This window comes from Passer domesticus, chromosome 18, assembly GCF_036417665.1.
Source record: "Passer domesticus isolate bPasDom1 chromosome 18, bPasDom1.hap1, whole genome shotgun sequence".
Classification (NCBI taxonomy): Eukaryota; Metazoa; Chordata; class Aves; order Passeriformes; family Passeridae; genus Passer; species Passer domesticus.
In genome coordinates, this window is record NC_087491.1 from 9,559,092 (window position 1) to 9,583,791 (window position 24,700).

Below are 24,700 nucleotides of genomic sequence, written 5' to 3' on the forward strand. Positions count from 1 at the left end.
CACCTGTCCGCGGGATCCCCGGCCAAGCGCTCCGGGCTCCCATTAATCAATGGATCTGCCTCTTGGAAAGGCTCTTCAGCATGCTGCGCCTCTCCCCCAGGGCGATTGCAGAGCGGACTTGGGGACCTGGAAGCCCTCTGGTAATTTTTCTAAGCCAGACAGAAAAGCAGGGCTGGTGTTGCCGGCAATTCCGTGATTTCAAAACCGCTACAAAAAAAATTACAAGGAGAAAAAAAGCCAAGCAAAAATGAGTAGGAAAGAAGCTCTTTATATTGCAGGTCTGCAGTCCTGCCCTCTCTCCCCAGGAGCAGCACCTCTCCCACCCCCCTGCTTCCCAAAGATACTGCCTAACTGCTTTTCAAGGGAAATTAGCTTAGGGGAGGATTTTTTTTTTCTTTTTCCTCACAGACATGAGCTGCTTTGATTGCCTGGAAGCATGATTTCCTGAAACCTGCTCCTTTCTGGCTCTTGCAGGGAGGTTCACAATAAAACGTATTGTGGTTTTGAGCTGGGTTTTATTTAAGAAAATGCCATTCTGGGTTACTCTCTTTCATGAGGCAGATGGAGAAAGAGATGAAAGGCTGACACTTGGGATAGTTCATTTCTGCTCTTTAATTGTGGGTCGTGTCTTTTCTATAAGAACAACTATCTTCCCTGGGAACCAAGGGGAATTGGAGTGGAATAAATGAAAAAGGGGGAATAATGCCTGTTAATTGCATTTTTTTGTTTTTGAAGCCTTTCATCCCATTCTTCCAGGAGCAGTCCTGTAAATGGGGATATTTAAATGCACTGCTTTTATAGATCCAGGAACACTTCTGGCTACTCACTGTGCTTCGGTGCAAGCCAGGCTTTCTTCCAAGGCAGCCTTGGAGCAGTGTCAGGTGCAGCCACTGGAAACCAATGCAAAGTTGTGGTTTGACAGATAAAAACCGAGCTGGGAAGTGAACCTGTACCATGTTCTTGCTGCTATTAATTAAATAAAACTTCAGGCTCGAGTCCCTGCAGTCACTGGTGGTCGGTGCCACTGAGCAGAGTGGGAATGCTGGAGCAGAGCTGTGGAGCCCAGGCAAGGCAGGTCCTGCTGCTGGGCAGGGGGCTGGCTGGGAGCTGTGCTCAGTGCAGTGTTTGGTTGCTTTTCAGGATGAAGATATCCAAGTGGAGGTGGAGCAGCATCTCTGTCAGTGCTCAGTTGCAGCTGAAAGGCACCCTGGCCCTTCTTCTCGTGGGCAACGTTGTCTTTGTCATAGCTCAGGTAAGGCTATCAGGGTTTTGGGGCCTCTCTGGGCTTTAAAATGCTCTGGTGTCTGGGATGGGAACCCCTTGGGCTGGCAGAGCTGCTCTGTGCATGCACCACGTCTCCAAAAATTGTGAGGACTTCTGACTTACCTTCACTCTTTAGTCTGGGCTTAGCCTAAGTTGTACCTACCACAGCTAAGAGCATTCACAGAGCATTTCAAGGACTCTGAAGGGCCCTGCCCTGCTCTTGGGTGAGCATCACTCCTTGCTCCCTGCAGTGGCTGAGCTTTCACTTACTTTGCATGCAATATTTGCAGTTCCTCTGCCCTCTGATGCGTGGTCACCAACAGAGGGTGGAGCTGGGGGTGTCAGGGACCCTCTGAAGTGACAAACCTGTGCTTGCAGAGAGCACACAGCCTCCTGCACCCTGCTGGCACCCCCTGGCACCCACTGACCTGCCCTCCTGCTGCAGAAGGGTTTTGCAAGGGTTTGTTGGAGCTCCCAGTGGAGCTTTGAGCTGCAGCTGGCTCTGCAGCTCCCCGAATTCTCTGTGGAGCAAGAGTCAGAGAGCACCAAGAGTCTCGGAGAGTTTAGGGTTGTTTGGGAGCTCGGTTTTGCCAACTGAGCGAAACAATGAGAATTTCCTTTCCTGAGGAATCCCAAATATTGCCACTTCATTCCAATTTTGTAATGAAAACACAATTGCAAGAATGCAGGGATGGAAACCTCAGGCTTGACCTCAGCTGGAGAAGGCAATGCCTGGGTCGAGGGGGGCAGGCTGGGAGGGGAGGGGTGCCCTCAGTGTCCCCACACAGGCTCTGAGGTTTGGATGTGACTCCTGCTTCTCCTCCTTCCCCCGTGCTCCCAGCAGGACCTGACACAGACATCCAACAGCCTGGAGGAGGGCTCAGATGTCACTGCCTACTGGTGGGGAGAGTGGACCAAGTGGACAGCGTGCACCAGGACCTGTGGGGGAGGTGTCAAATCCCAGGAGAGGCACTGCCTGAGGCAGAGGTACAGCGCCGTGGGCTGGGATGGGGCTCTGCAGCTGCCTGACCCCAAAGGTCACCACCCAGAGAGAAGCACTGGTGGAAATGTGGCTGGGCAAACCCTGCTGGAGCAGGAGGGGATTTCCTGAGCTTGGGGCATCCCTGCCAGGAGCAGCAGCTGAGTGGCTCCTGTGCTGGCCCTGCAGTTTCTCCAGCAGGGCTTGGTGCAGAGGGGCAGCAGGCACAGAGTGAGCCTGTTCTCCAGGCTTTGGGGCACAGCAGCCCCTGGTGCAGGGCTGGCTGGGGACTGATTCCATCTGCTTTGTGCCTGGCCCTGCCCTCTCTGGGCAGTGTGGTTGCCAAAAACCACTTTGTAAACCTTGTGCCCAGGCCCTCACCCCGTGATACCTCCTGGAATAGTTGGCACAGAGACCTTTGCTACCTGCTCCAGGAACAGATCTCTGTGTGTCTCTGCTCTGTAGACACTGACATTACAGAGAGCAAATGTATTTAAACAAGGGAAAATTATTTCTGTCCCCCATCTAACCACCATTTCCTTATTCAGAAGGAAGTCAGTGAGTGGGCTGGCTAATAAAACTTGCACTGGAACATCCAAAAGATACCAGCTCTGCAAAGTCCAAGTAAGGATATCCTTTGTCTTGTTGGGAAAGTCGTGTATGGCATTTCTGGGTCCCTTGGAGAGGGGACACCATTTGTCCTGTAGCTGTCACCCTCTTTCCCCTCCAAGCAGCTGGGGGTTCCCTTCTTTGGTGCCCATCACCAGTGTCTGGGCTTTGGGCATTTTGCCATAAAAACCAGAGAGTGGCTCTGGCAACAACTCCCAGGGGGTTCCTGCAGTGGGGGGAGGAAGAGGAGGAGGAGGAGGAGGAGGAGGATGTGGCCTGGCGGGGGAAGGTGATGGAAACACTCCTTGCAGCTGGTGGTGATGTGCCAGAAACCTTTCCCGCACTTTGTTTCCGTCAGGATGTTAATGTATCCCATTCTAGGAGTGCCCTGTGAACGGAAGGAGCTTTCGAGAGGAGCAGTGTTCATCATTTAACTCCCATGTGTATAATGGCAGGACCTATCAATGGAAACCTTTATATCCTGGTAACAAGACATTCTTTGTGTGTTTCATAATGCTCAGCCAAATATTTTGATAGTTATGATGCTACAGCCCGCAGGAAGGCTCCTCCTCTGCTGTTTTAAAGTGGTTTTTCAGAGGCACAATCAGCTGTCTCCCGAGTTCAAAGGCTTGTTTGGCAGCTGCAGGGTAGCTTGAAAATTAAATAACAACATGAATTCATGTCTGTGGCCTGTGTTGGTCACAGCTCCCAGGGACCAGAGGCTGCAGGAGATGTGAGAGCAGGAGATGTGAGGGCTATGCTGGCAGGGACAGTTGGGCTCACCCTGACAAGTGTCCTTTGAGCCATTGCTGGCTGTGCAGTTTCAGTGACATTTGGTCTCTCCCACGCCCTTTGTGTGCTCTGTCAAATGTCACCGAGATGCAGGCGGTCACTTTGGTCATCTGGGGTGAGCAAGAGCTGCAGAAACAACTTGGGACTCAGAAATTGAGCTTTTATTGAACTTTTAGGCACTGAACTCCCATCAAAACCAAGCATTAAACACAAGTCGTGGAGGAGCTTTAGAGCTGCTGGGAAGTCAGGACCCTTCTTCTGAGGAGGCTCCTGAGCTCAGGTTCTTCAGATCCACATCTGAGTGCCTAAAAAAAGAGATGGGATCTACTGCAACTTTGTTTTAGGAGTCTCTGTACATACCTAAGAACAATTATCTTCATCAAATCAATTTCCCTGTGTACCAAGCCCCTGGCTCTCCAGCCCTTGCAGGGTCAGTGAGGTAGAATTTGGTCCATGAGCTATTTCTCCTTGGTGGCTTTTGTCCCTTGACGGTGACAATTTCCTTAAACACATTTGCTGTTCAAGCTGACTCACCAGAGAGTTGTTTTGTGTTTGAGCAGGCGTTCATGTGACTCCTGGGGGATTTGCAGCAGAATATTTTGACACTGATGCTGCCTTGCTTGGGTGTGCAGGCCAGCGGGTCTCTGATTGCTCAGGAGCTGGTGGAGACAAACACTTGGCATTGGGGTTCTGATGCAAATATGATTTTGTCATCTGCTTCTTGTGGATATTATAAAATGTGGGATTACCGTGCTGGTGGGTGCTGCCAGCCAGTTGTTTTCTACAGAAAGCAAAGGGTGAATTAAGTCGTTCTTGGGTGAATGTTTATGGAAAAGTTATAGATCATAAAAAGCTGAGTTGCTATGGTTTTGAATATAGCCTTACATGTGTATTCCCAACAATGTATGTGTAAACTTAACTCATGTATCAAGTGTTGCTAAGTGCACATGCATGCGTTTGTGTAATGCACGAGTCCTTGCACCAAGCAGTGCTGCTGCCTCAGTGCCTGCCCTGGGCTGGTGCTGGTGATGCCCCTGGCACACCTGGGGCATCTCTTCCAGCACTGTCCAAGTGCCATCTCCTGCCTATCCTGAAACACAAGAGATGGCAGCTTCTGAACTCTCACTGCTCTGCAGTTGTGCTGCTGTTGTTTAGCTTGGCAGAGATTCGCTGGCTTGGGTAGGATGAAAGTTGTGGTGTTTCTGCTGTTTTTGAATATCTCTTTATATCCTTTCCCCTTAGATGACTATGTTCACATTTCTAGCAAGCCCTGTGACCTTCATTGCACCACTGTGGATGGCCAGAGACAGTTAATGGTTCAGGCCAGGGATGGAACATCCTGCAAATACACGGATTTCCGAGGGGTTTGCGTGTCTGGAAAATGTGAGGTTGTTAAACATTATAGCAAAAATCTCGTTAGTAGCATTCAGAGAATCGCAATGGGTGCGACGTTTGCCTGACCCTCAGCGCTCTGTCTGTGCATTTTTTAGCCCATTGGCTGTGATGGCATTCTCTTTTCCACCCACACCTTGGATAAATGTGGAGTTTGCCAAGGAGATGGGAGCAGCTGCACCCACGTAACCGGCAGTTACCGGAAAGGAAATTCTCATCTTGGTAAGGCTCTGGGGACTGAGGGCTTCAGTTGAGAGGGCTGGGTTTAAAATGGACTCATTTTTTTGGTAAATTACTTTCAGGTCTTACCAATTGCCCAATTTAAGTTTTTCCCATGTGTTCTATGCGTGTTAATGCCGCTTGCTTGGGCAGAGAAAACCTTCTTTAAAAAAAACCAAAACAAAACAGGAAATTTGAGTGGTGTTTGTCAGAAGCCAGAGGTCTCTGATGATGAGTGGTGCAAAAGGGTTATGAAAGAGGCTGGTATCTATTTTAGTCTTTTTTAGTCATTTAGCCAAAAACAGGACACTCATGACCCAGTACGACTAGAAATAAACGACTTGTAATAACAGGAAGCAACAATGTCTTGAAAGACCAGGATTTCAAAAATCAGTGTGATGTAAAGCAGCCGAACCTACATGTCCTAAATATAACAATCTAATTCAGGAATTATGATTAACGCTCTCTGAGATGGAGCAAACTGCAGGAACTTCAGTGCTGTGGGAGGACTTGTCCTGTCCCATCTCTTGTCTGGTGCTAGGCAAAGAGGAGTCAGAGGAGAAACCAGCTCCCACCTCCTGCTGGGGTTTTGGGAATGCTAATACAGGGATTGATACTGAACCACACAACAGCTTCTCTAGCTAATAAAACCATCTGCAGATGTATTTCTTTACACCAGTTTAGATAAACATGATATTTGTGCATGTAAGAACTGAATCCTTTCCCCGCCTTGGATTTGTTTTTCCTCCATAAACCAGGACACAGTTCCCACATTTTTCTTTCCTGTTACCGATAAGCTCCTGTTTGCAGCCTAAAACACAAAGGGTCGGGCTTTTAAATCCATAGCTCATTAAAAATGTGGGTCCAGGCCAGGGCAGATTGCAGCTCTGCCTGAGGAGGGTTTGGTTCAGATCACTGGTTCCAAAGGCCCTCTGGTTAATCCGTGGTTTCCCGTAGGCTATTCCCTGGTAACGCACATTCCCGCCGGAGCGAGGGATATCCAGATAGTGGAACGGAAAAAGTCTGCAGATGTTCTGGGTGTGTATAACCTCTTGGTACTTCCCTAGGATGCATGCCTATGCTGGCTAATGCTTTTTCCAATGCAGAGCTGGATGTAGTTTTGTCATAGAATCACAGAATATCCTGAGTTGGAAGGGACCCACAGGGATCAGCGAGTCTGTTTGCTGCAGACATGAGTTAAATCCGGAGGCAATGGAAATCCATCCGTGTTGTCCAAGGCAGGGTGTTGCTCCTCTCTGCAGTCCGAGCACCTGGGCTGTGTTTGTCAACACTTTGATTGCTTTAAAGCAGAACATGTTGGTGAATATTACTGGGATTTCAGCGGGGTGTGACAGATGCCCCGGTGCTGGATCACAGATGGCCAAGTGACTTCACCTCTCTGGTGATCCCCTCAACATTCCCCTGCCTGGGGAATGTGCAATGACAACAGCACCAAGAGGATGTGACCTACACGTGGCCTTGCTGAAGTGTTGGTGACCACACACCCATCTCACGGGGGAGGTGACAGAGCTGCTCAGAGCAGTGTGGAAAAATCCAGACTTGCCAAAGAGAAGCACATTTGCTGCCTCAGAGGCTCGTGGAGGTGACCAATGCATTGCCATGTAGGAGAATCTCTTGTTTTATTGCTGTGGCACTGATTTCACCCCCTGAACACACCAGGGGCTGCATCCAGAGCTTTGCACTTGCACGTGACAGCACTGACTCTTCTCTTTCCTTTGAAGCTGTGGCTGATGAAGCTGGGTACTATTTCTTCAATGGGAACTATAAAGTGGACAGCCCAAAGAACTTCAACATTGCAGGCACGGTGTTCAAGTACCGCCGGCCCATGGACGTGTACGAGACTGGGATCGAGTACATTGTTGCCCAGGGACCCACAAATCAAGGGCTGAACATAATGGTGAGCTTTGACTTCTCCTGTTCTCATGGTGGGGAAGAGAAAACCCACCTTGGATTGAGGAAGGGGTGAGCTTGGGAGCAGAGTCCTGCCATGGTTTCACATAAGGAGGGGATGGGAGCAGTGAGTCTACTCAGTTCCTTAGCCAACCCTATTTGTCAGTGTTCTTGGATTCAGGCAGGGCTGTCAGTGTGAATCTGGGCTTGGTAACCCCTCTCTGCAGGGAGAAGATGCCTCAGGCACTGCAAGAGGATTTCTCCTCTGGTCCTTGGCATTTTTATCCAAGTTACCTGGCAGGAGAAGCAAAAATAAGAAAATGGGCCAGAGCTTAGACAAGTGCATAAACCTTAAACCCCAATTCTTTCTCAAAAGCAAACCATGTAAAACCAGGTATTTGGAGAAAAGTCCCTTAATTTTCTTCTGGGCAGCCAGCCAGAGCCCAACTCCTGACATCTTCCATGTAGCCCCAGGCTCCTCTGGAAGGGGAAGGGATTGTTGCTTCAAAAGCATTAGACCACTATGAGGCTCTCTCAGCTGGGAGTCCCCAGCCCCAGTGGGGTGTAGTAGCTGCAGGGGAGGGTGTGCTCCTATAAAAGCACAAAAAGTGGCTTTGCAAGTGATGTTCCTGTGAAGTGGCTGCCCCAAGCCTCTGATCACTCAGTGGCCAAGGAGGAAGTGTGACCTGTGGCTCCTGGGATTAATCCCCATGGCAGCACTGCCAAATAACTTTGGGAAAATGGTGCAGGGTTGCAGCAGGAAGAAGTTGGCACTGTGAAGGAAAACAGACTGGAAATAGCAAAATTGATGCTCCTCAACTGTCAGGTCCAAGATGAATCCCATGTTTTGCGTGCCACAAATTCCCTGCACCCACTAATAACTTGATGTCTTTGCTAGGTCTGGAATCAAAATGGCAAGAACCCATCCATCACGTTTGAGTACACTCTCCTGAGGAAGCCACACTCAAAGAGTCTGCAGCCCATCTACTACACCTTCTCTGAGTCGGAGAGCGAGGAGAGCCGAGAGTTCGATGGAGACGTGCCATTGGGCTTTATCCAGCACAATGCAACCTATTTTGGGAAAATCTCCAGGGAAAGGATAGACTTGGAGAACCAGGTGTTTGGAAGGCAGGACACGGAGGAAGATTTAAACTTGAGCAAAGGTCAGGAAACCAATGAGGTCTATGAAAGAGCAGAAACAATTGACTGTGAGCCAAAACTGAAGGGCAAACAACCCCAAGGTAAGGAGGAGACTTGGGCCTCACTGTTCTGCTTCTCAGAGCTCTTGTTGAGAAATGCTCTGTTTCTACCTCTGGTGGTTCTGCTGGTTTGTGTTTTGGAAACCTCGGAAAGTTCTTTAAAACATCTCTGCTCACAAATCCTCTTTGCCCTTCAGATTCTGGTTTCTGGTGGGGGCGTGCGGGGGGTGGACACCGGGTGAGATCTCCCCGCTGGTGCCCTGCTGTGCTTTGCCTCATGCCAAGGACAGGAGGGAGCCCTGGGTGCACAAAACCCCCCATCACAACACCTCCCATCACCTCCCACCCCTCCAAAGCCCCCAGAAACTCCTTCCCATTTGAGTCCCTTGGGCATCCCACCCCAAAGTGCCTGGAGTGCCTTCCCAGCATGGCTGCATGGGCTGTGGGGCCACGGGAGCACCTTCCTTTCACCTCTGCTATTGCTTCGGGCAGTGCTGAGCTCCCCTCTGGCCACACCATAGCAGGATAAGCCCCCCCAAAGCTGCACACCCTTGAGAGCCCCATGAGATGCCCCCTCCCCTGCCTCTGGCCCCCCGTGTGGCTGCTCAGGCTCTGGCGCGTCCCCGCTGCTCCGGGCTGCTTCTCCCTCCCAGCCTCGATGCATTTTGTGGTTGTCACTGTGGTTTCCCCCCTGTTGGCTCCAATCTAGATTCAAACGTAACCAGGTCTACTTACCAGACAGACCATGACGACAGAGAGCCCGAGGCCAGGCTCAGCTCCAGGGAGTTCCTTCTGGAGAACGCCATCACCGACAAGCTGCTGGGCAAGACCTCGGACTCCAAGGAGCTGCTGCTCAACATGACCATGAACAGCATCTTCGCCCAGGGAGACCCGACCAACTCGGTGGGGTCACCCATTGACAGCCTCTACGTGGACTACGAGGACAGCGATGGCCTCGTGAGCTACTCGGTGAACAGCACCTTCATGGAGCTGAGCAATGGCAAAGCCACCAACTCCTCTGCAGAGTCGCCCTTCTCCAACGCCACTGCCACCATGAGCAGCCCTCAAGGGAACAGAACCCACAAAGCAAGGTAGGAGACGTGCCTTTAATTGCAGTAAATCCAATTTATTGCTGTAATAGCTCTGTGCTCAATGCTTGGTTTCCATCTCTTTGGAAGCAGGAGGTAAGTGGGGGTGGGATGGTGGAAATGTTCTGTTGGGAGTTAATCTGGAAAGAAGGGCCAGAGGTTTGGGGGCAGGAAGTCATGAGAGCATTTAAGCAAGAGGAAATCTCAATGTCCCCCTTGGTGGGCATGCAGGAATCCATGCTGATGGTTGTCAGCTGGGACCTTGCTCTGTGCTGTCACAGCTTCTTGTCAGAGCCACAACCATGAAGAATCCTCTTGCTTTTGCCTTCTCTTGTCATCCTGCTCCCACTCCCCTGCCCCTTCCTCCAAGTTCTGATGCAGCAGAAGTTGGTCCTGGCCCCTTTTCACCCACCCTGTCAAGTTCCACCCACGATCCTCCTCCCTTGGGATGGCAGGAATATGCTTCCAGCAGCTCCCAGGTGTGGCCCTGCCACCAGGAGCTCCACTGTAGGTCCTGCAGGAACAGCCTGGATTTGTTGCCTCAGCAGCTGCAGAAGCAGCTCAGGGAGTGCCAGCTTGGACAGGAATATCCAAAGCTCTGCAGTAGCAGCTCACTGGTTGATACTGGGACCATCACCTCAGGACTCCTTTATATGGCTGGTTTGAGTGGAAGTGGGGAGGTAAAGAAAGGCCTAATGTAGCTTTAGCAGCAGGTTTTGCTCTGGGGAAGGGTGGAAGGAAGTCTTGGGTAGGTGCTGATCCCCAAGCCTTCATCTATCAGCTTTTGAGATGTCCCAGGGCTCTCTGGGGAGCAGCCTTGATTCCCAGCCCAGAACTCATTCCTAGCGTGGCCACACAGGGACTGAGATGGGGCCAGTGCTCACAGCAGCAATTATCCTTTCAATTAGCCCTCCCTCATGGTCAGCCACCCATGAGAGCACTCCCTGGGCAGCTTGAGCTGACACTGGGGCCTTGGGAGTATCCAGGTCCCAGAGCCAGGTGTGGATTTGGGTCCCACTGTGCATCCCCACAGCACCCCAGCCCCCTGTCAGCCTCCTCCTGGACCTGTAAAACACAGGATAAGATGCTGAGCTTGAGGAGATGCAAAGCCCTGAGCAGATTCTCCCTCTGGTTAGAGTTAGCTGGATTTCCCCACAACTTCCACTACGTTATGCTAAAGACACTCGTGCTACAGAAAATGGCCATGCAGCCAAATGGATCCACAAACTTCTTAATGATAAGAACATGAAAACGTTGCCAAGGGCTTGAATCTATCATCTCTCCTCGTGGCTTGGCTTGGGAGTGCTGCCTTCAGCTGCCAAAGCAAGCATTTCATCCTCTCTGACACAGAGGGCAGAGCCCTCAGCTCCCCTTACCCTGCCCTGGGGCAAGGAGGGGACTGCCCTGGACCCCATCACACTCCCTGTGTCCCCTCAGCTGCCACCCTGTACCCCAAAACTCTGCCCCAGCAGCTGTGAAATGGGGGCAGTGCTTCCCTACCTCCTGGGAATACAGGGAGCTTGGCTTTTACAGGACAGTCACAGAACACTGTGGCTCCAGTGCAGCTTTGTGGGTGCTAAAAAGCTCCTTGCACTGTCCCTGGCTGCCCAGCTATTGATAACAGTGATTTAAACCCCTTCAGGAATGTCAGCCAGCACTGACATCTTTTTCTACCTGTTTCTCCCTTGGTTTTGTTCCACAGTGTCCCCTGTTCTCCCATCTCTCTCTCTCTGGAACAAAATACAAACTTTTCAGATCAAAACATTGATCCCCAGACTAGTTTTGCACCAGCCAAAAAGGCTGAGAGATGCTCAGGTCCTTTCTGGCTCCATCCTTTTCTGGTGAGGAGCTGAAAGACCAGGCTGGGGGCAGCTGGGGTGCCTCTGTTTGGAGACAAAAAGAAGAGGCAGGAAGAGAGGAAGGCAACAAAACAACCTGCACCTCATTTGCAGAGGGTGGCATGGGATGTGTCAGCACAGCCTGGTTGTTCCCAGGCTTTATTCCTTCCCCTAATTTTAATTTATTTCCTCAAGCCCAGTTGCTGCTGTAACTCTGATCACTAAGCTGGATCTCCAGGGTGGGAATGAGGGATGAGGAGCTCCAGCTCAGCCCCTGAGGGCAGGATTAAGGCTCCTGCTGGCACCAGCATGGGGATAAATCCCATAGTAGCAGTGGGATGAGGGGTTTGCTGTGTCATGGGACTGGAACTGTCCCACCAGGACAGAGAGAGCTGGAGGGGACAAACAGAACTGTGCTGGAGGGAACAGGGATGGGACACCAGGAAAATCTCTTGTCCTGGGGTGAGGCAGAGTGAGGGATTCCCATCTTTGGGAAAGAGCAAGGCCCTGCAGGCCCAGGCTGTTACTGGGGGCAGGAGCTTGGACTTTAGACCTCCCAAATCCTTCCCAAGATCAGTTTGGGATGGGTTGTGGCTTTTTGCTCATTTTCATTCCATGCCAGTGAACAAGCAAGGGAAGCTCAGCTCTCTGGAGTCTGTCCATGGGGGCAGTGTGGTTGGGGTGGAGGAGTTCATTTCTTACTGAACCACTGCAGTGTGGATGGGGGCACCCAGGAGCACCTTGCTGTGTCCTGTTTCCTCTCTGGAAACAAATCCAGCTGGGATGGATGGCTTGGTGGCTCTTGTGCTGCTTTTCCTCTCCTGGAGCAGCTAAAAACCTTTCTGGGGTGTGCTGGGACAGATCCAGGCACCCTCCATGCCAGTGTGCAGCCAGGGCTGGGCCTGCAACAGGAGCCACGAGTTTGTCCCTTTGCTTAGGAACAAAAACCAAAATAAAACACAGAAATGGGAGCCAGGGAGTGTGGATGTTGATCTGTGGTGGATTTGTGTGCATTTGTCAGGGTTATTCCTCTGCTGTGGGAACTGATTTGGGAAAAGGGGCAGCCCAGAACTCAGTTAAGGGTGAGGAGCTGGTGCTAATTTTTGGTGCTGTATCTTGCTTGAAAAGCTGATTAAAAGCTCAAGAAGCAAATGAGTGACTTTATTATTTAGCTCATAATAAAGAGGAAAATTGAAATAAAAGAGAAAATGCCCCCAGTTTTGTTGGACAATGGGCTGCTGTCTGCATTGAGAGGAGAACAAAGTGACAGTTTTGTCTTTGCTGGAAATGAGCTGCCCTGTGCCCAAATGTCTGATTCCTCTGGAAAGATCTTGTCCCTGGGACCTTGTCATACATAGAAGCTCTTTATTTGGGATCACATACACTAAAGGGACACTGTTGAAAGATTTACTGTCCTTAGATGTGGGATAAAGCTTATTTTGAAGATTTTATCCTTTTAAAGATAGAGGAGTCCTGGTCACAGGATAACTTGGTGTTTACTTTGGTGCCTCGAAGATCAGGGGATAGACTGGAGGATCTGGGTAATATTTCCAGGCAAAATAAAGTACAAAAAGCAGATGTTGACTATGTTTTAATAAGTGTCATTTGTGAGCCCTCTCCTGGCTGGGTGGCAGCTGGTGGCACAGGGCAGGGATCAGGAGCTGGTGTGGGTCCCCAGGCAGAGCTGCTGTGGCAGATAAAACACTATTTATAGTGAGCTGAGGTTGTTATTTTTCCACCAAAAAAAAAAAAAATAGTCACATTCATTTCAGTTCCATTTCAAGTGCAGGAAGTGACCATTTGCCAAACTGACAGAGGCAAAATCAACAGGGAAAATGAGATTGTTGTTGTTTTTAATCCTTCTGGAGGCTCAGTGCTGGCGGTGGAAGGAGGGTGGGTCGGAAAGGAAACGGCTGGATTCTCAACAGTGTCCTTTTAAAGGTTGATTTGATAGGCTGGACCTCAACTTTTTCTTACAAACAACTAAATAAGGCAATTTCAGAGCTTCTGCTGCCTAGAAATCATACAAGCTGCATATCCTGCCAGGCCAGAGACAACTGGATGTGAGGATACAACCTTGTACACTATTCCAGTGTAGCTGTTTCAAGGGTTTGGACAAAGGTATGAGAACAGAACCGAAGCCTTTTGTTGTAAAGGTGCAGTATCCCTGAGGTGTTCCCCCCTCCCAGCACGGGGAGCAGCTGCAATTCTTGCTTGCATAAATGTTTTTTCTCACACCAGGCTGACTCTGTTACTCCTCTCCCCGTGGCATTTTGTGTTTGAGCACAGCTTGGAGCTGAGAGATGCAAATTCCCCACTTGACACCCAATAAAATAAATCAGATCAAAACCAGAATGGCAAAATCAGTGGGCTTTGAGGGGCGAGCTCAGAAACTCCTGTGCTGGCTTTTGGAGGTTGGAGCAGCCAAAATCTCTGCTGCACTGAGCAGCACCAGTGGGTTTGCCCAGCCCTGAAGACACAGGGGAGGAGATACTGCACCTTTAGTCACTGTGTGCCGAGGGCCAGGTGTATTTGAGCAGAAAATGCAAACTTTTTGTTAAATTCTGAACTGTTTCTACTTGTGGGTATTTTTATCCCATTCTCTCTATTTCTAGACAGTGGAAGCTCTGCCTCTAACCGGGCTGGGGATTCTACTTGGGGCTCAGGACAGGTATGTTGTGAAACTAAAAAAAATTAAAAATTGATTCAAACAAACGAACCTCCCAAAAAATCAGAACAACCAAACCCAACCAAAGCCAAACCAAGCACATCCCCTCCCAAACCCAAACCCAACCGAACTGCAGCCAGATGTGTGTGTCTGTTGTGGGCTGTCACTGCTCGCCTTGTAAATGCCTTTTTTTTGTTTTGTTTTGTTTTTTTCTTTCTTTTTTTTTTTTGTTTGCTTATTGCTAGAAACAGATTGAAGTTGTTAAGAAAGGGCCAAGGTGTGAGTGCTGCTGACATGTACAGGTGGAAGCTTTCCTCCCATGAACCCTGCAGCTCTACATGCACCACAGGTAGTTACAAGAAGCAGCCAAATTCTGCACAACCTGCTGAAATCACCTGGTGTGTGAGTCCATTTTATGTCTGCTAGGGATGGGAAGGAGCTGGTGATGTTTAGGGGATCTCATGAGCTCTGCTTTAGCACGACCCCAGCTCTGCTGTGCCCGGGTGCAAAGGTGGGGAGAGGAGCTGGGGGCTGAGCATGCAAAGCCCACCGAGCTCTCAGGTGTGTTGAGGACCAGGAGGTGGTGCCCAATGTGTCCATCACCCCTCCAAACACCCTCCCTTTGGGAAGCTCTGAGCACTGCCTTCACTTCCCATCACTCTTTGTCCCCCCTGGGGCTCAGCAGGATCCCCAAACCTGTCCTGAGCCTCCTTTTTTCCCCTCTTCCTCACCTTTTTGACAGCTTCAATGGGTTTGAAAAGCTCAGCTGCTTCCCTGCAGAGAGAAATTTTAAAGATTGTTCAGCTCTGGCAGGAAACACAATAGCATTTGGCTTTTTGATTATGTTTTATTTCTCCCACTCCTTCTACCCCGGAGCCTGAGCTCGGCTGCGAGGGTGTAAATCTGGAACAGTGACAGAGATGCCAGGGATATCGAAACTGAGCCTCTATTCTTCAGGCAGAAATTCCCTCTTTTTGCATTAATTCCTCCCTTTTTGCCCCCTGAAAAGCTTCAAGGCACCTGATCTCCTCCCTCACCCCCTGGTTAGGGGGTCCTGTCGATCCCTTGGGATGAATCAGGCGTGTGGGTTGTGCACTTGTCTGTGCTGCCCCTGAAATTATCCAGAGCCTGCAGTGCTTCTGGAATTAAAAAGAGGGAAAGGAGTGGGAGAGAGGAGTTTACAATCTCAGGGACATATCTTAAAAGATCAAATGCAAGGATTTTACATTTTAAGCATTTGCTCTGGTCCGGCAGCCTCGTGCCTGCAGCAGGAGCTTTGTGAGCCATCCCATTCCCCAGGATCCTGTCATCCACATGTTCTGGGAGATTTTTGACTTCTTTGATCCCCTCTGAACAAATTTCTCCCTTGGCTGGGCCAGCCTGCTCTGCCCTGGTTTGCAGCAAGCCGAGAGAGGTTTAACTCAAATTTCTCCTTCCTCACTGCCTTTTCTCACTGACATATCGCAGAGAGGCAAGGCCATGTCAAGAGCTGTAGATCTTTTTTTAGTTTCATGTAAACCATATGTTCCCCAGAGCTGCAATTCTTGTTACCTGTAGCCAGAGCAGCCTCCTGGTCCCCAGCCAGGTCCCAGAATGGACTTCCCAACATTTACTCTGGCACGGGAGGCTGTGGGGGAAAAGGTCTCGCTCTGCCGGCACTGGCTGCCGCTGCCTCGGAGGGGGAGCAGGAGGGGCAGGACCTGCCTTGCCAAATCTCCAGGATCCCTGCCTTGGCCTGGAGCTCTGGATGCACCTGGGGAGCACCTGGTGCAAAAAGAGGGGTGTAACGCCCAGGGAGAGTGGGGGATGGAGCGGGTTGGGGACCGTTTGCTGTCGCCTCCACCCACCACTCTGTCTGCTGAGCAGACTCGTGGCCCTGAGTATTTCCTATAAAAATGTGTTAGTCATTTATTGGTTTTGGTGGTAAGCCCTGGCAGGGGTGGCCATGCCATGCCCTCCTCTGAGCTGGCCAAACTCAAGCACACTGCTCAGATTGGTGGAGTGGCCACTGTGATATTCCCTCCCAGCAGCACCCATCCCACGGGACAGGAACTCCAGCTTTGCACAGGGAGGAAGCTCTGAGAAACGCAGCTAAAACCAGAAAAAACAAACAAACAAAAAAAAACCAACAACAACAAAGAGTTTGGATGTGCAGCTCACCAAGCACCGTGCTGTGTGTGTGTGTTCTCTCTGACCCCAGGAGTGATGTCCACATATGCCATGTGTGTTCGCTATGATGGGATCGAAGTGGACGATACCTACTGTGATGCCATGACCCGGCCCGAGCCCATCCATGAGTTCTGTGCTGGGAGAGAGTGCCAGCCAAGGTACCACCTGCACAGGGCACTCCTGGAGTGCTTTCTCTGCCCTGGATGTCTTTTTGGGGAGGGTTGGTGTGGATTTGAGGGGCAGCAGGGATGGCCCACAACACCCCCATCCCTCCTCCCTTAATTCCATCTGGGAGGCAGCAAGAATTTCCTCCTGAGTGCTTTAGCTCAAGGTTAAAACTTCCATAAATCCTGGCAGAGTTGGCACCTGGGCTCCCAGCAGGTTCAGCTTGGAGCAGTGCAGGATCATCCTGCCCTGCCTGGCACATGGAAGAGGAGTGAGTGAATTGGGTGGAGGGGCTGGGCTTGCAAACTGTGCCACAAACCCAGCCCTGTGATCCCTCCAGCATCCCAAACCTCACTGGGGTTTGCTTGTACTGGGGCAAGAGCTGGTGCAGAGAGGAGCTTGTGCTGAAAGTCCTTTGGAAAGTTTTCCTTCTGATGTGGCTCTGAATCCAAGCAGTGACCACAGTCTGGAGCCAGGCTGTCCAGAGCCAGGCTGCCCAGCTGCTGTGGAGGCTGGGAGGCGTGCAGGGCACAGAGGGTTTGGGCAGGACAGACCCATGTCTGGCAGAGAAAGGGGTATTTACCAGGTATTTACCAGTGATTTACCAGTGACTTCAGCTGGGGAGCACTGGGAGCTCTGGGGTGACCACCAGCACTTGGGCAGACAGGAAGATGCTTGGGCTGGCAAGGCTTTTCAAAGAAAAAATGTTAATTTTGCGTGATCTGGATGGGGAAGTCCTTTGTTTCATTTCCCTTCTGAAGCTAGGTGACACCTCTTAAATGACATCTCCAAATGTGTGACATCTCCCTAAGGCTGCTTGTTGTGTCTGGAGCCCCATATGGGGTGTGAGGCCTGGGGGAAGCTGGGGCTGGTGCTCTCCTGCTGGGAGAACAGCAGCAGTGGGGACCTGGGGGCTCCCACCTCCAGAGAAGCTGGGAATTCTGATCCATTCCGATTTTTAGCTCATTCTTTAATTGCTGTAATATCCCTGTACTGTAAAAAACGTGACCTTTTATGTTTTTTTCCTTGGATTGCAAGCTGCTCCTCTCTTGTCAGGACGGAGGTGGCAGGGGACAGTAAAGGACAGGCAGTGCTTGGAGCAGATCCCAGCTCTGCCAGCCTGTCACTTGTGCTTAGCAGAGTCAGACTGATGGTGGGACATGAACGTGTGTCCCACCAGGGCTCCGTGTGACATTACTGGTGGCATCTGCAGGGTGATGGACGGCGTGTCCTCCCTGTACTTCAGCTGAGCAGGCAAAAAGGAGAGGTCAAACATGGGCAAAAAGCCTGACAGAGAAATGTGCTGGCAGAGCCCGTGGTGACAAACGCTCACTTGTCACCGAGGACACTGGGCCAGGCCCTGTCATGCCACCCTTCCTCCTGACAAGCTGGTTTCAGCTTCAGGCACGAGCTGGGGGCTGCAGGGTGAGCCCAGCATATGTTGATGCTTCCCATCCCTTGGGAAAAGCTCTCAGGAGTTAGCAGCCTGGCTGCAGCTCACTCCTCCCTTGATGCTGTTGAGTCAGGGATGGAATGAAAGACTCCAGTCTTCACGAGGTGAATCAGAAGGCAATTTAATGAAAAGTACTGCAAATTTTGTAATGTGACTTGTTAAGCTGAGATTTGATTGGTCTCAAAGTGCAAACCTCTCACAGTATTGGTGAGCTATGAACAGCACACTCTGGAGAGCCATATCTATAAACAATGGTTACAGAAAGAGAGATAAGAATTGTTTGAATTCTTTTCTCTAAGTTTCCCATTGTCTCAATATGACACGAAATGAACGACACTCACACGCTGAGTTGTCTAAGGCAAAAAAGTGCATTTATTTCTGGACCTTGACATTTATAGAATTCTAAAAGTGACCATGGATCAGAGGATTAAATTGCTACCTCTCCAACCACACTGGTCAAACCAACAGTCCATCAATTCTCTCCTCCTCTAGAAAGGAATGCAAAACAATCATTATTTACACGAAAAGTGCATGAGAAACTCCATTACAAAAACGTAAACATCAAAAGGCTTAGAAGAACTTTAGAAGAACAGGGTGACATCCCACAGCTTCCCAGGATTTTCCTGGGACAGCTATGCCTCTCTCTACTCAGAGAATATGTGATTACAGGCAGGGCTTTCCCGTGGGCTGCTCCATGGGGTGACAGGCTCTGTTCCCTGCCCAGGTGTGCGGGATCCACATTCTCTGAACCTGAGAGAAGCAGAGAAAAGAATGATCAAAACAATTCTTATCTCATTTGCTGCTCCTGTGTTGTGCCAAAGTAGAATGCAACAAGGAGATTATTTACCCGAAATGATGGGGTTTTGTTTCGTTGGCCTATCAGGGCCAAGCACGTGTGCAGACTGTTGGTCAGCAGACAGTCACAAGATTCTGGACAGTTGAGTTGAGTGCTTTGTGCAGATTCAGTTTAGATGTAGTGTAATATAGTATAGAACAATATAGTATAATATTGTATTTGCGGGGTTCCCAGACAAAGGAAGGAATGATGAATCTGACTCCATGTTCCTGAAGGCTAATTTATTATTTTATATAATATTATATTAAAGAATATTATACTAAACTATACTAAAGAATACAGAAAAGATACTTACAGGACGCTAAAAAGATAATAATGAAAACTCGTGACTCCTTCCAGAGTCCTGACACAGCTTGACCATGATTGGTCATTAAGTCAAAACAATTTACATGAAGCCAATGAAACAACCACCTGTTGGTAAACAATGTCCAACCACATTCCAAAGCAGCAAAACACAGGAGAAGCAAATGAGATAATATTGTTTTCCTTTTCTGAGGCTTCTCAGCTTCCCAGGAGCAAAATCATGGGCAAAGGGATTTTTCCAGAAAATATGACTGCATGGTATAATAAAGTAATTAATTAGCCTTCTGATATCCATGGAGTCCTCCTCATCATTGGTCAAATACTGGAATCATCTGCCCAGGGAGGTGGTGGAGTCACCATCCCTGGATGTGTTTAAAAAAAGACTGGATGTGGCACTTGGTGCCATGACCTAGTTGAGGTGTTAGAACATGGGTTGGACTCGATGATCTTAAAGGTCCCTTCCAACCTAGAAATTCTGTGATTCTGATCATTTCTCCCTGCAACAGGGGTATTACTGCACAGGCAACCCCCGATGAAGGAGAGAGAATGATGCATCTGACTCCATCATTAGAAGGCTAAAGAATTACTTTATTATTCTGTATATTATATACATTGCATTTAAAGTGAATCTGCCTTGCACTCACCCTTGCTCACGACTGCACAGAACTGCGCTCGTCTCGTGACTGTCTCATGGCAGTCTGACACACACACTGGGTGAACAATCTCCATGTTGCATTCTGCTTTGGCACAACACAGCCACAGCAAGCGATAAGAATCGTGTCTCCTTTCTCCGATGTCCAGAGAACGTCAATCCCAGCAACATTCCTGGGAAGAGCCGTGCCTTGCTTTTCTCTGTGAAGGGATACGTTGCAAGACACGGGGGTGGCCTTGCTCTTCCCCGCAGGTGGGAGACGAGCAGCTGGAGCGAGTGCTCGCGGACCTGCGGCGAGGGTTACCAGTTCCGCATCGTGCGCTGCTGGAAGATGATCTCGCCCGGCTTCGACAGCTCCGTCTACAGCGACCTGTGCGAGTCGGCCGACATCGCCCGGCCCGACGAGCGCAAGGTCTGCAAGAACCCCGCCTGCGGGCCCCAGTGGGAGATGTCCGAGTGGTCTGAGGTGAGTCCTGCTGGCTCAGGATTCCCTTCCCTTTATCCTAATGCCTTTGTTCCTGATGCTTTTTTAGGCCACCATGTGACCGAAAGAAAAGCTAGCAGGAGTTAAAATATGGTTGATGCTTTGTGTGAGGAGACGCGAATCTTGACTTTATGTTTCAGAAAGCTGATTTATTATGTTATGATATATATTGTATTAAAATGATATGCTAATACTATACTAAAAGAATAGAGAAAAAAGAATTCATCAGAAGGCTAGGAAGAATAGGAACAGAATAAATAACAAAGGCTCGTGACTCTCAGAGTCTGAGCCAGCTGACTGTGACTGGCTATTAATTAAAAACAGCTAACATGCACCTGTTGCATTCCACAGCAGCAGATATTAATTGTTTACATTTCCTTTCTGAGGCTTCTCAACTAGAATAGAAGAAAAATCCTATCAAAGGATTTTCATCAAATATCATAACTACATCAAAGAAAAGCAGGGATCTATTAAAAGGATCTCCTCAATGGATCCACTTTGGCAGCACAAGCCCAGCCAGGGCTACCCCAAGATGGACCAAAATGGTCACAAAATGCTCAATTGATCACGGGGTCTCTCACTGTGATCAGTTCTGCTCCATTTGCAGATTGGAGTTAATTCTCCAGTTCCGCCTTTAGCCCATGCAGTCCCATCCTTCTTGTTTTTCTCTCTTCAGCCCATGTTGTCTATGCTCTTGGGCCTGAGATCTGGATCATTTGTCCTTGGTCCCCAGCTAGAAAAGGAGTTGTTTTTTCTCCCTACTCTGTGCAAGAGCTCACCATCCCCTAATGTGAAGCTCAGAACTGCACACCAAAGCAGCACAGAACCTGAAAAATACAAAAGCTAAAACCCAAGGTATCAATCCTTATCCGTAGCATCCACAGCCATTGGCCTCTCAGGATACACTGCCTGCAGTAGTGGTGTGGATCAATGAGCATCAATATTTTTCCCACTAAAATTTGAGCATCAATATTTTCCCCCCTAAAATGAAGGCCTGGCTCCACTTTAGGATGAGAGGCCATTGGTCACTCACAGGTAGGGCAGGAGCCCATAGCTCAGATCTCCCCATCAGTATTTCCCTGGCAACCTCCTCAAACCCAACGTGCCAGGAAGGTGATCCTGACTCCTACATGAATTACATCCCTATAAACATCTCTTCCTCCCCTCCAATCCCTCTGCACCACATGCAGAATGAAACCTTTCCCTAGCTGTGCCTTAAGCCAGTCCCCAAAGCCTCAGGGAGGTTTGGGGAGAGTTCCAGCTCACTGGTTTCCTTGGGAAAACCTGTGGAGAGGGTTTGTGCCCCTGAACCCCTTCCCAAGCACGGAGAGTGCTCCAGCACATCCCTTACAAACACAAACTCATGGAAACAACCAAACCAGTGCTGCTTCCTCGGGGTGCCTCTTCCCAAATCAAGCACAGACCTCATCTAAGCAGGAGCAGATGAGCTCTGAGCTGAGCTGTCCGTGGGTGCCAACCTGCCCCATGCTTTGCATCACGAGGAATATGACTCTTCCTCCTGGGAAGCTCCCAAAAACTCGTCTTAGTCACAATCTAAACGTCTCCATTCCCCTGCAAGCTGGTGTGCATCATTTCCCTGGAGCTGACAGAGGGGCTGGTGCATTCCCTGGTGGTGCAGGATGTTTTGACTTTCCCAGCTGGTAGAGAGGAGCTCCCTGAGCACGTGCTGGAGCGTTATTTTGTCCAGCACAGCAAACTGGAGCGGTTTATTTTACAGAAATGTGTATTCTCCTCCAGCATTTGTCAGGGACAGATTGCTTGAGACAGTGCTGGAGTAGATTGTTCTTAGCCAGCAGCAAAGCTAATCTCCTTTGGATCCCATCAGAGGTGGGGTGCCAAGTTGGCTGGGGAAATAGGCATTAAAAAAAGCACATTTCAGGGCTCTGAGGATTAACATCTCGGCACGGTGCGTCTGGGCCCTGTGCTGTTGACACTTTTCCCTGCTTTACGTTATGCATGGAGCAAATGTAATGTGTATGTGAGACTGTAGTAACTCAAATCCAGTTCTAAATAATGTCACTGGGCTGCACGGTGCCAAATTTATCCGCAGCATAAAAATCTCAGTTGTGCAGTCAGAGGGGGGAAAACATTCTCCAAAGAGGTGGAAAGGAGCTGGCTGTTCCTGGGAAGGAGGCGAGGGAGATCTCACCCTGTCTCCAAGTGACAGCTAAAGCTGCTCAGCTCTGAGCAGACACCCCTGGAGCCCTTTCCCCCCTCTGGCATCACTTGTTGGGGAGCACAGCACAGCTAAATCTGCTCCTGGAGCCTTTCCCTGCTTTGGCATCACCTGTAGGGGAGCACAGCACGGCTAAAACTGCTCCTGGAGCCTTTTCTCCCTTCTGGCATCACCTGTAGGGGAGCACAGCACAGATAAAGCTGCTCAGCTCTGAGCAGACACCCCTGGAAGTCTTTTCTCCCCTCTGGCATCATCTGCAGGGGAGCAGAGCACAGCTAAAGCTGCTCCTGGAGCCTTTCCCTGCTTTGGCATCACCTGTTGGGGAGCACAGCACAACTCCTGGAGCCTTTCCTCCCTTCTGGCATTACCTGTAGGGGAGCACAGCACAGCTAAAGCTGCTCCTGGAGCCTTTCCCTGCTCTGGCATCACCTGTAGGGGAGCACAGCACAGCTAAAGCTGCTCCTGGAGCCCTTTCTCCCCTCTGGCATCACCTGTTGGTGAGCACAGCGCAGCTAAAGCTGCTCCTGGAAGTCTTTTCCCCCCTCTGGCATCACCTGTTGAAGGGCACACCTGGGCAGGACGCAGCTGAAGCTGTGGAGGGGCTTTGGGGCAAATAATTTCTTCATTTCCAGCGCGTGCTTTTAGACTTTTACGTTCAAATATGAGGGGGGAAACCCCAATCCCGACCCGCGGCTGATGTCGCTGTCCCCTCCCGGCAGTGCCCGGCGCGCTGCGGGGAGCGGAGCGTGGTGACCAGGGACATCCGCTGCTCGGAGGAGGAGAAGCTCTGCGATGCCAGCGCCCGGCCCCTGGCCGAGAAGAACTGCACGGGGCCACCGTGTGACCGGCAGTGGACAGTGTCCGACTGGGGACCGGTGAGACCCCGCCGTGCCCGCCCCGGTGGCCACCTGGCGTGTCCCTGCTGCTGGGGGTGTTGGGGGTGGGCTGGTCCTGGCAGGTCCCAACAAACCTGAAAAGAGCCTGGCCTCAAATAATTCCACTGCTTTGGCTCCCTCGGGTCACCACTGTCACCCTGAGCCACCCCGGCTCGGGCACTGGGGGTGATCCAGCATCCCAGTGGATCCTGTAGCTTCCCTCCTGCCTTGTGGGGGATGTGGTACAGCAGGGGTTAAACCCTGAGAGACCTGGCTGAGGCCCTTAGTGGGTGTCAAAATCCTCTTGTCTGTCTGCTGCACAGCATTCCTTGGCAATGCTGATGCTCCATGCCCAGAAATTGAACCTTTTAACTTTTTTCCCTTTTTTTTATTTTCCCGTTTCCCCCTTTCTCTTTTCCCTTTCTTCCCTTTACCTTTTCTCTTTCCTCCTTTCCTCCCTTTCACTATTTTTCTTTACTCCTTATATTCTATTCTCTTTTGCTCTCTCTTTTCTTTTTTCCTCCCCCCCTGGCTTTTTCCCTTCCCTGCACAATTCTGCTCCAGAGACCCCCTCCATCCCAAGCTATTTTTACCCAGGTTTTGATACATTCACATCAGCTAAAAATAAGTAGTTTCCATGGCAGCAGCAGTGCTAGGAAACACCGAGAGCCTCTGCAAGAGCAACCACGGAACCACGGGGAGCACCGGCTGCTCTGGGCACTGGGGGCTGAATTTTTGCAGCCACTTCCTTGGCCCTTGGCCACTTTGGGAGCCACTCTGGGGTTCCCTGCTCGTGGTGATTTGCCTGCTCGTGGTGATTTGCCTGCCCTGAGAGATGCTGGGTGTTGGGGCTGTGGCACACGTTGCCCAGAGAAATTGTGGGTGTCCCATCCCTGGAAGTGTCCAAGGATAAACCCATCCTTTTCCAAAGCCATGGACAGGGTTTGGAAAAATCTGGGATAGCAGAAGGTGTCCCTGCTCGTGGCAGGGGGTTGGAACAAGGTGATTTTTAACCCAAACCCAAACCAGTGTGGAATTCCGTGATGGTGGAATCTCTGCTGGCAGCAGGAATGATCCGCTGAGCATCCCTGTGTTTTAAACCCCAAAAACCCCTGTGAAATTTGGGGGAGGGGGGTGTGGGCAGGCAGCCGGGCCCCGTGGGGGCTCTGTCCTGCCATGGGGTGGCTCAGGGGTGGATCCCTGGCACTGAGTGCCCGCTGTGGTTGCAGTGCAGCGGCGGCTGCGGGCAGGGCAGGATGATCCGGCACGTGTACTGCAAAACCAGCGACGGGCGCGTGGTGCCCGAGTCCCAGTGCAACCTGGACACCAAGCCCCTGGCCATCCACCCCTGCGGGGACAAGAACTGCCCCTCGCACTGGCTGGCACAGGACTGGGAGCGGGTAAGTGCAGCTCCTGTGCTCTGGGGTGCCCTAGAGGAGTCGGGGTGGGGTAACAGCTCTCAGGTGGCTCCTGTGCTTTGGGGTCCCTAGAGGGCTCAGGTTGGGACGTGCAGCTCCTGTGCTTTGGGGTGCCCTAGAGGGCTCAGGATGGGGTTACAGCTCTCAGGTGGTTCTTGTGCTTTGGGGTG

At 50.5% G+C, this 24,700-nt stretch overlaps 1 protein-coding gene across 7 annotated transcripts in view; it reads left to right on the top strand.

Moving 5' to 3' along the window:
• Window positions 1–24,700, top strand: part of ADAMTSL2 (ADAMTS like 2) — a 29,407-nt gene that overhangs the window by 794 nt on the left and 3,913 nt on the right. The window contains exons 2-16 of one of the 7 annotated variants that reach the window (XM_064394106.1): window positions 1,093–1,252; window positions 2,108–2,250; window positions 2,791–2,866; window positions 3,233–3,335; window positions 4,886–5,031; window positions 5,134–5,257; window positions 6,212–6,292; window positions 6,997–7,172; window positions 8,064–8,406; window positions 9,074–9,455; window positions 14,204–14,307; window positions 16,159–16,285; window positions 19,809–20,022; window positions 22,957–23,112; window positions 24,342–24,512. In XM_064394106.1, the coding sequence (XP_064250176.1) occupies window positions 1,093–1,252; window positions 2,108–2,250; window positions 2,791–2,866; window positions 3,233–3,335; window positions 4,886–5,031; window positions 5,134–5,257; window positions 6,212–6,292; window positions 6,997–7,172; window positions 8,064–8,406; window positions 9,074–9,455; window positions 14,204–14,307; window positions 16,159–16,285; window positions 19,809–20,022; window positions 22,957–23,112; window positions 24,342–24,512 (2,506 nt within the window). Of the gene's footprint in view, window positions 1–1,092; window positions 1,253–2,107; window positions 2,251–2,790; window positions 2,867–3,209; window positions 3,336–4,885; window positions 5,032–5,133; window positions 5,258–6,211; window positions 6,293–6,996; window positions 7,173–8,063; window positions 8,407–9,073; window positions 9,456–14,203; window positions 14,308–16,158; window positions 16,286–19,808; window positions 20,023–22,956; window positions 23,113–24,341; window positions 24,513–24,700 lie in introns of those variants that run through there. The other 6 variants (XM_064394100.1, XM_064394101.1, XM_064394102.1 and 3 more) reach the window with 6 other exon arrangements.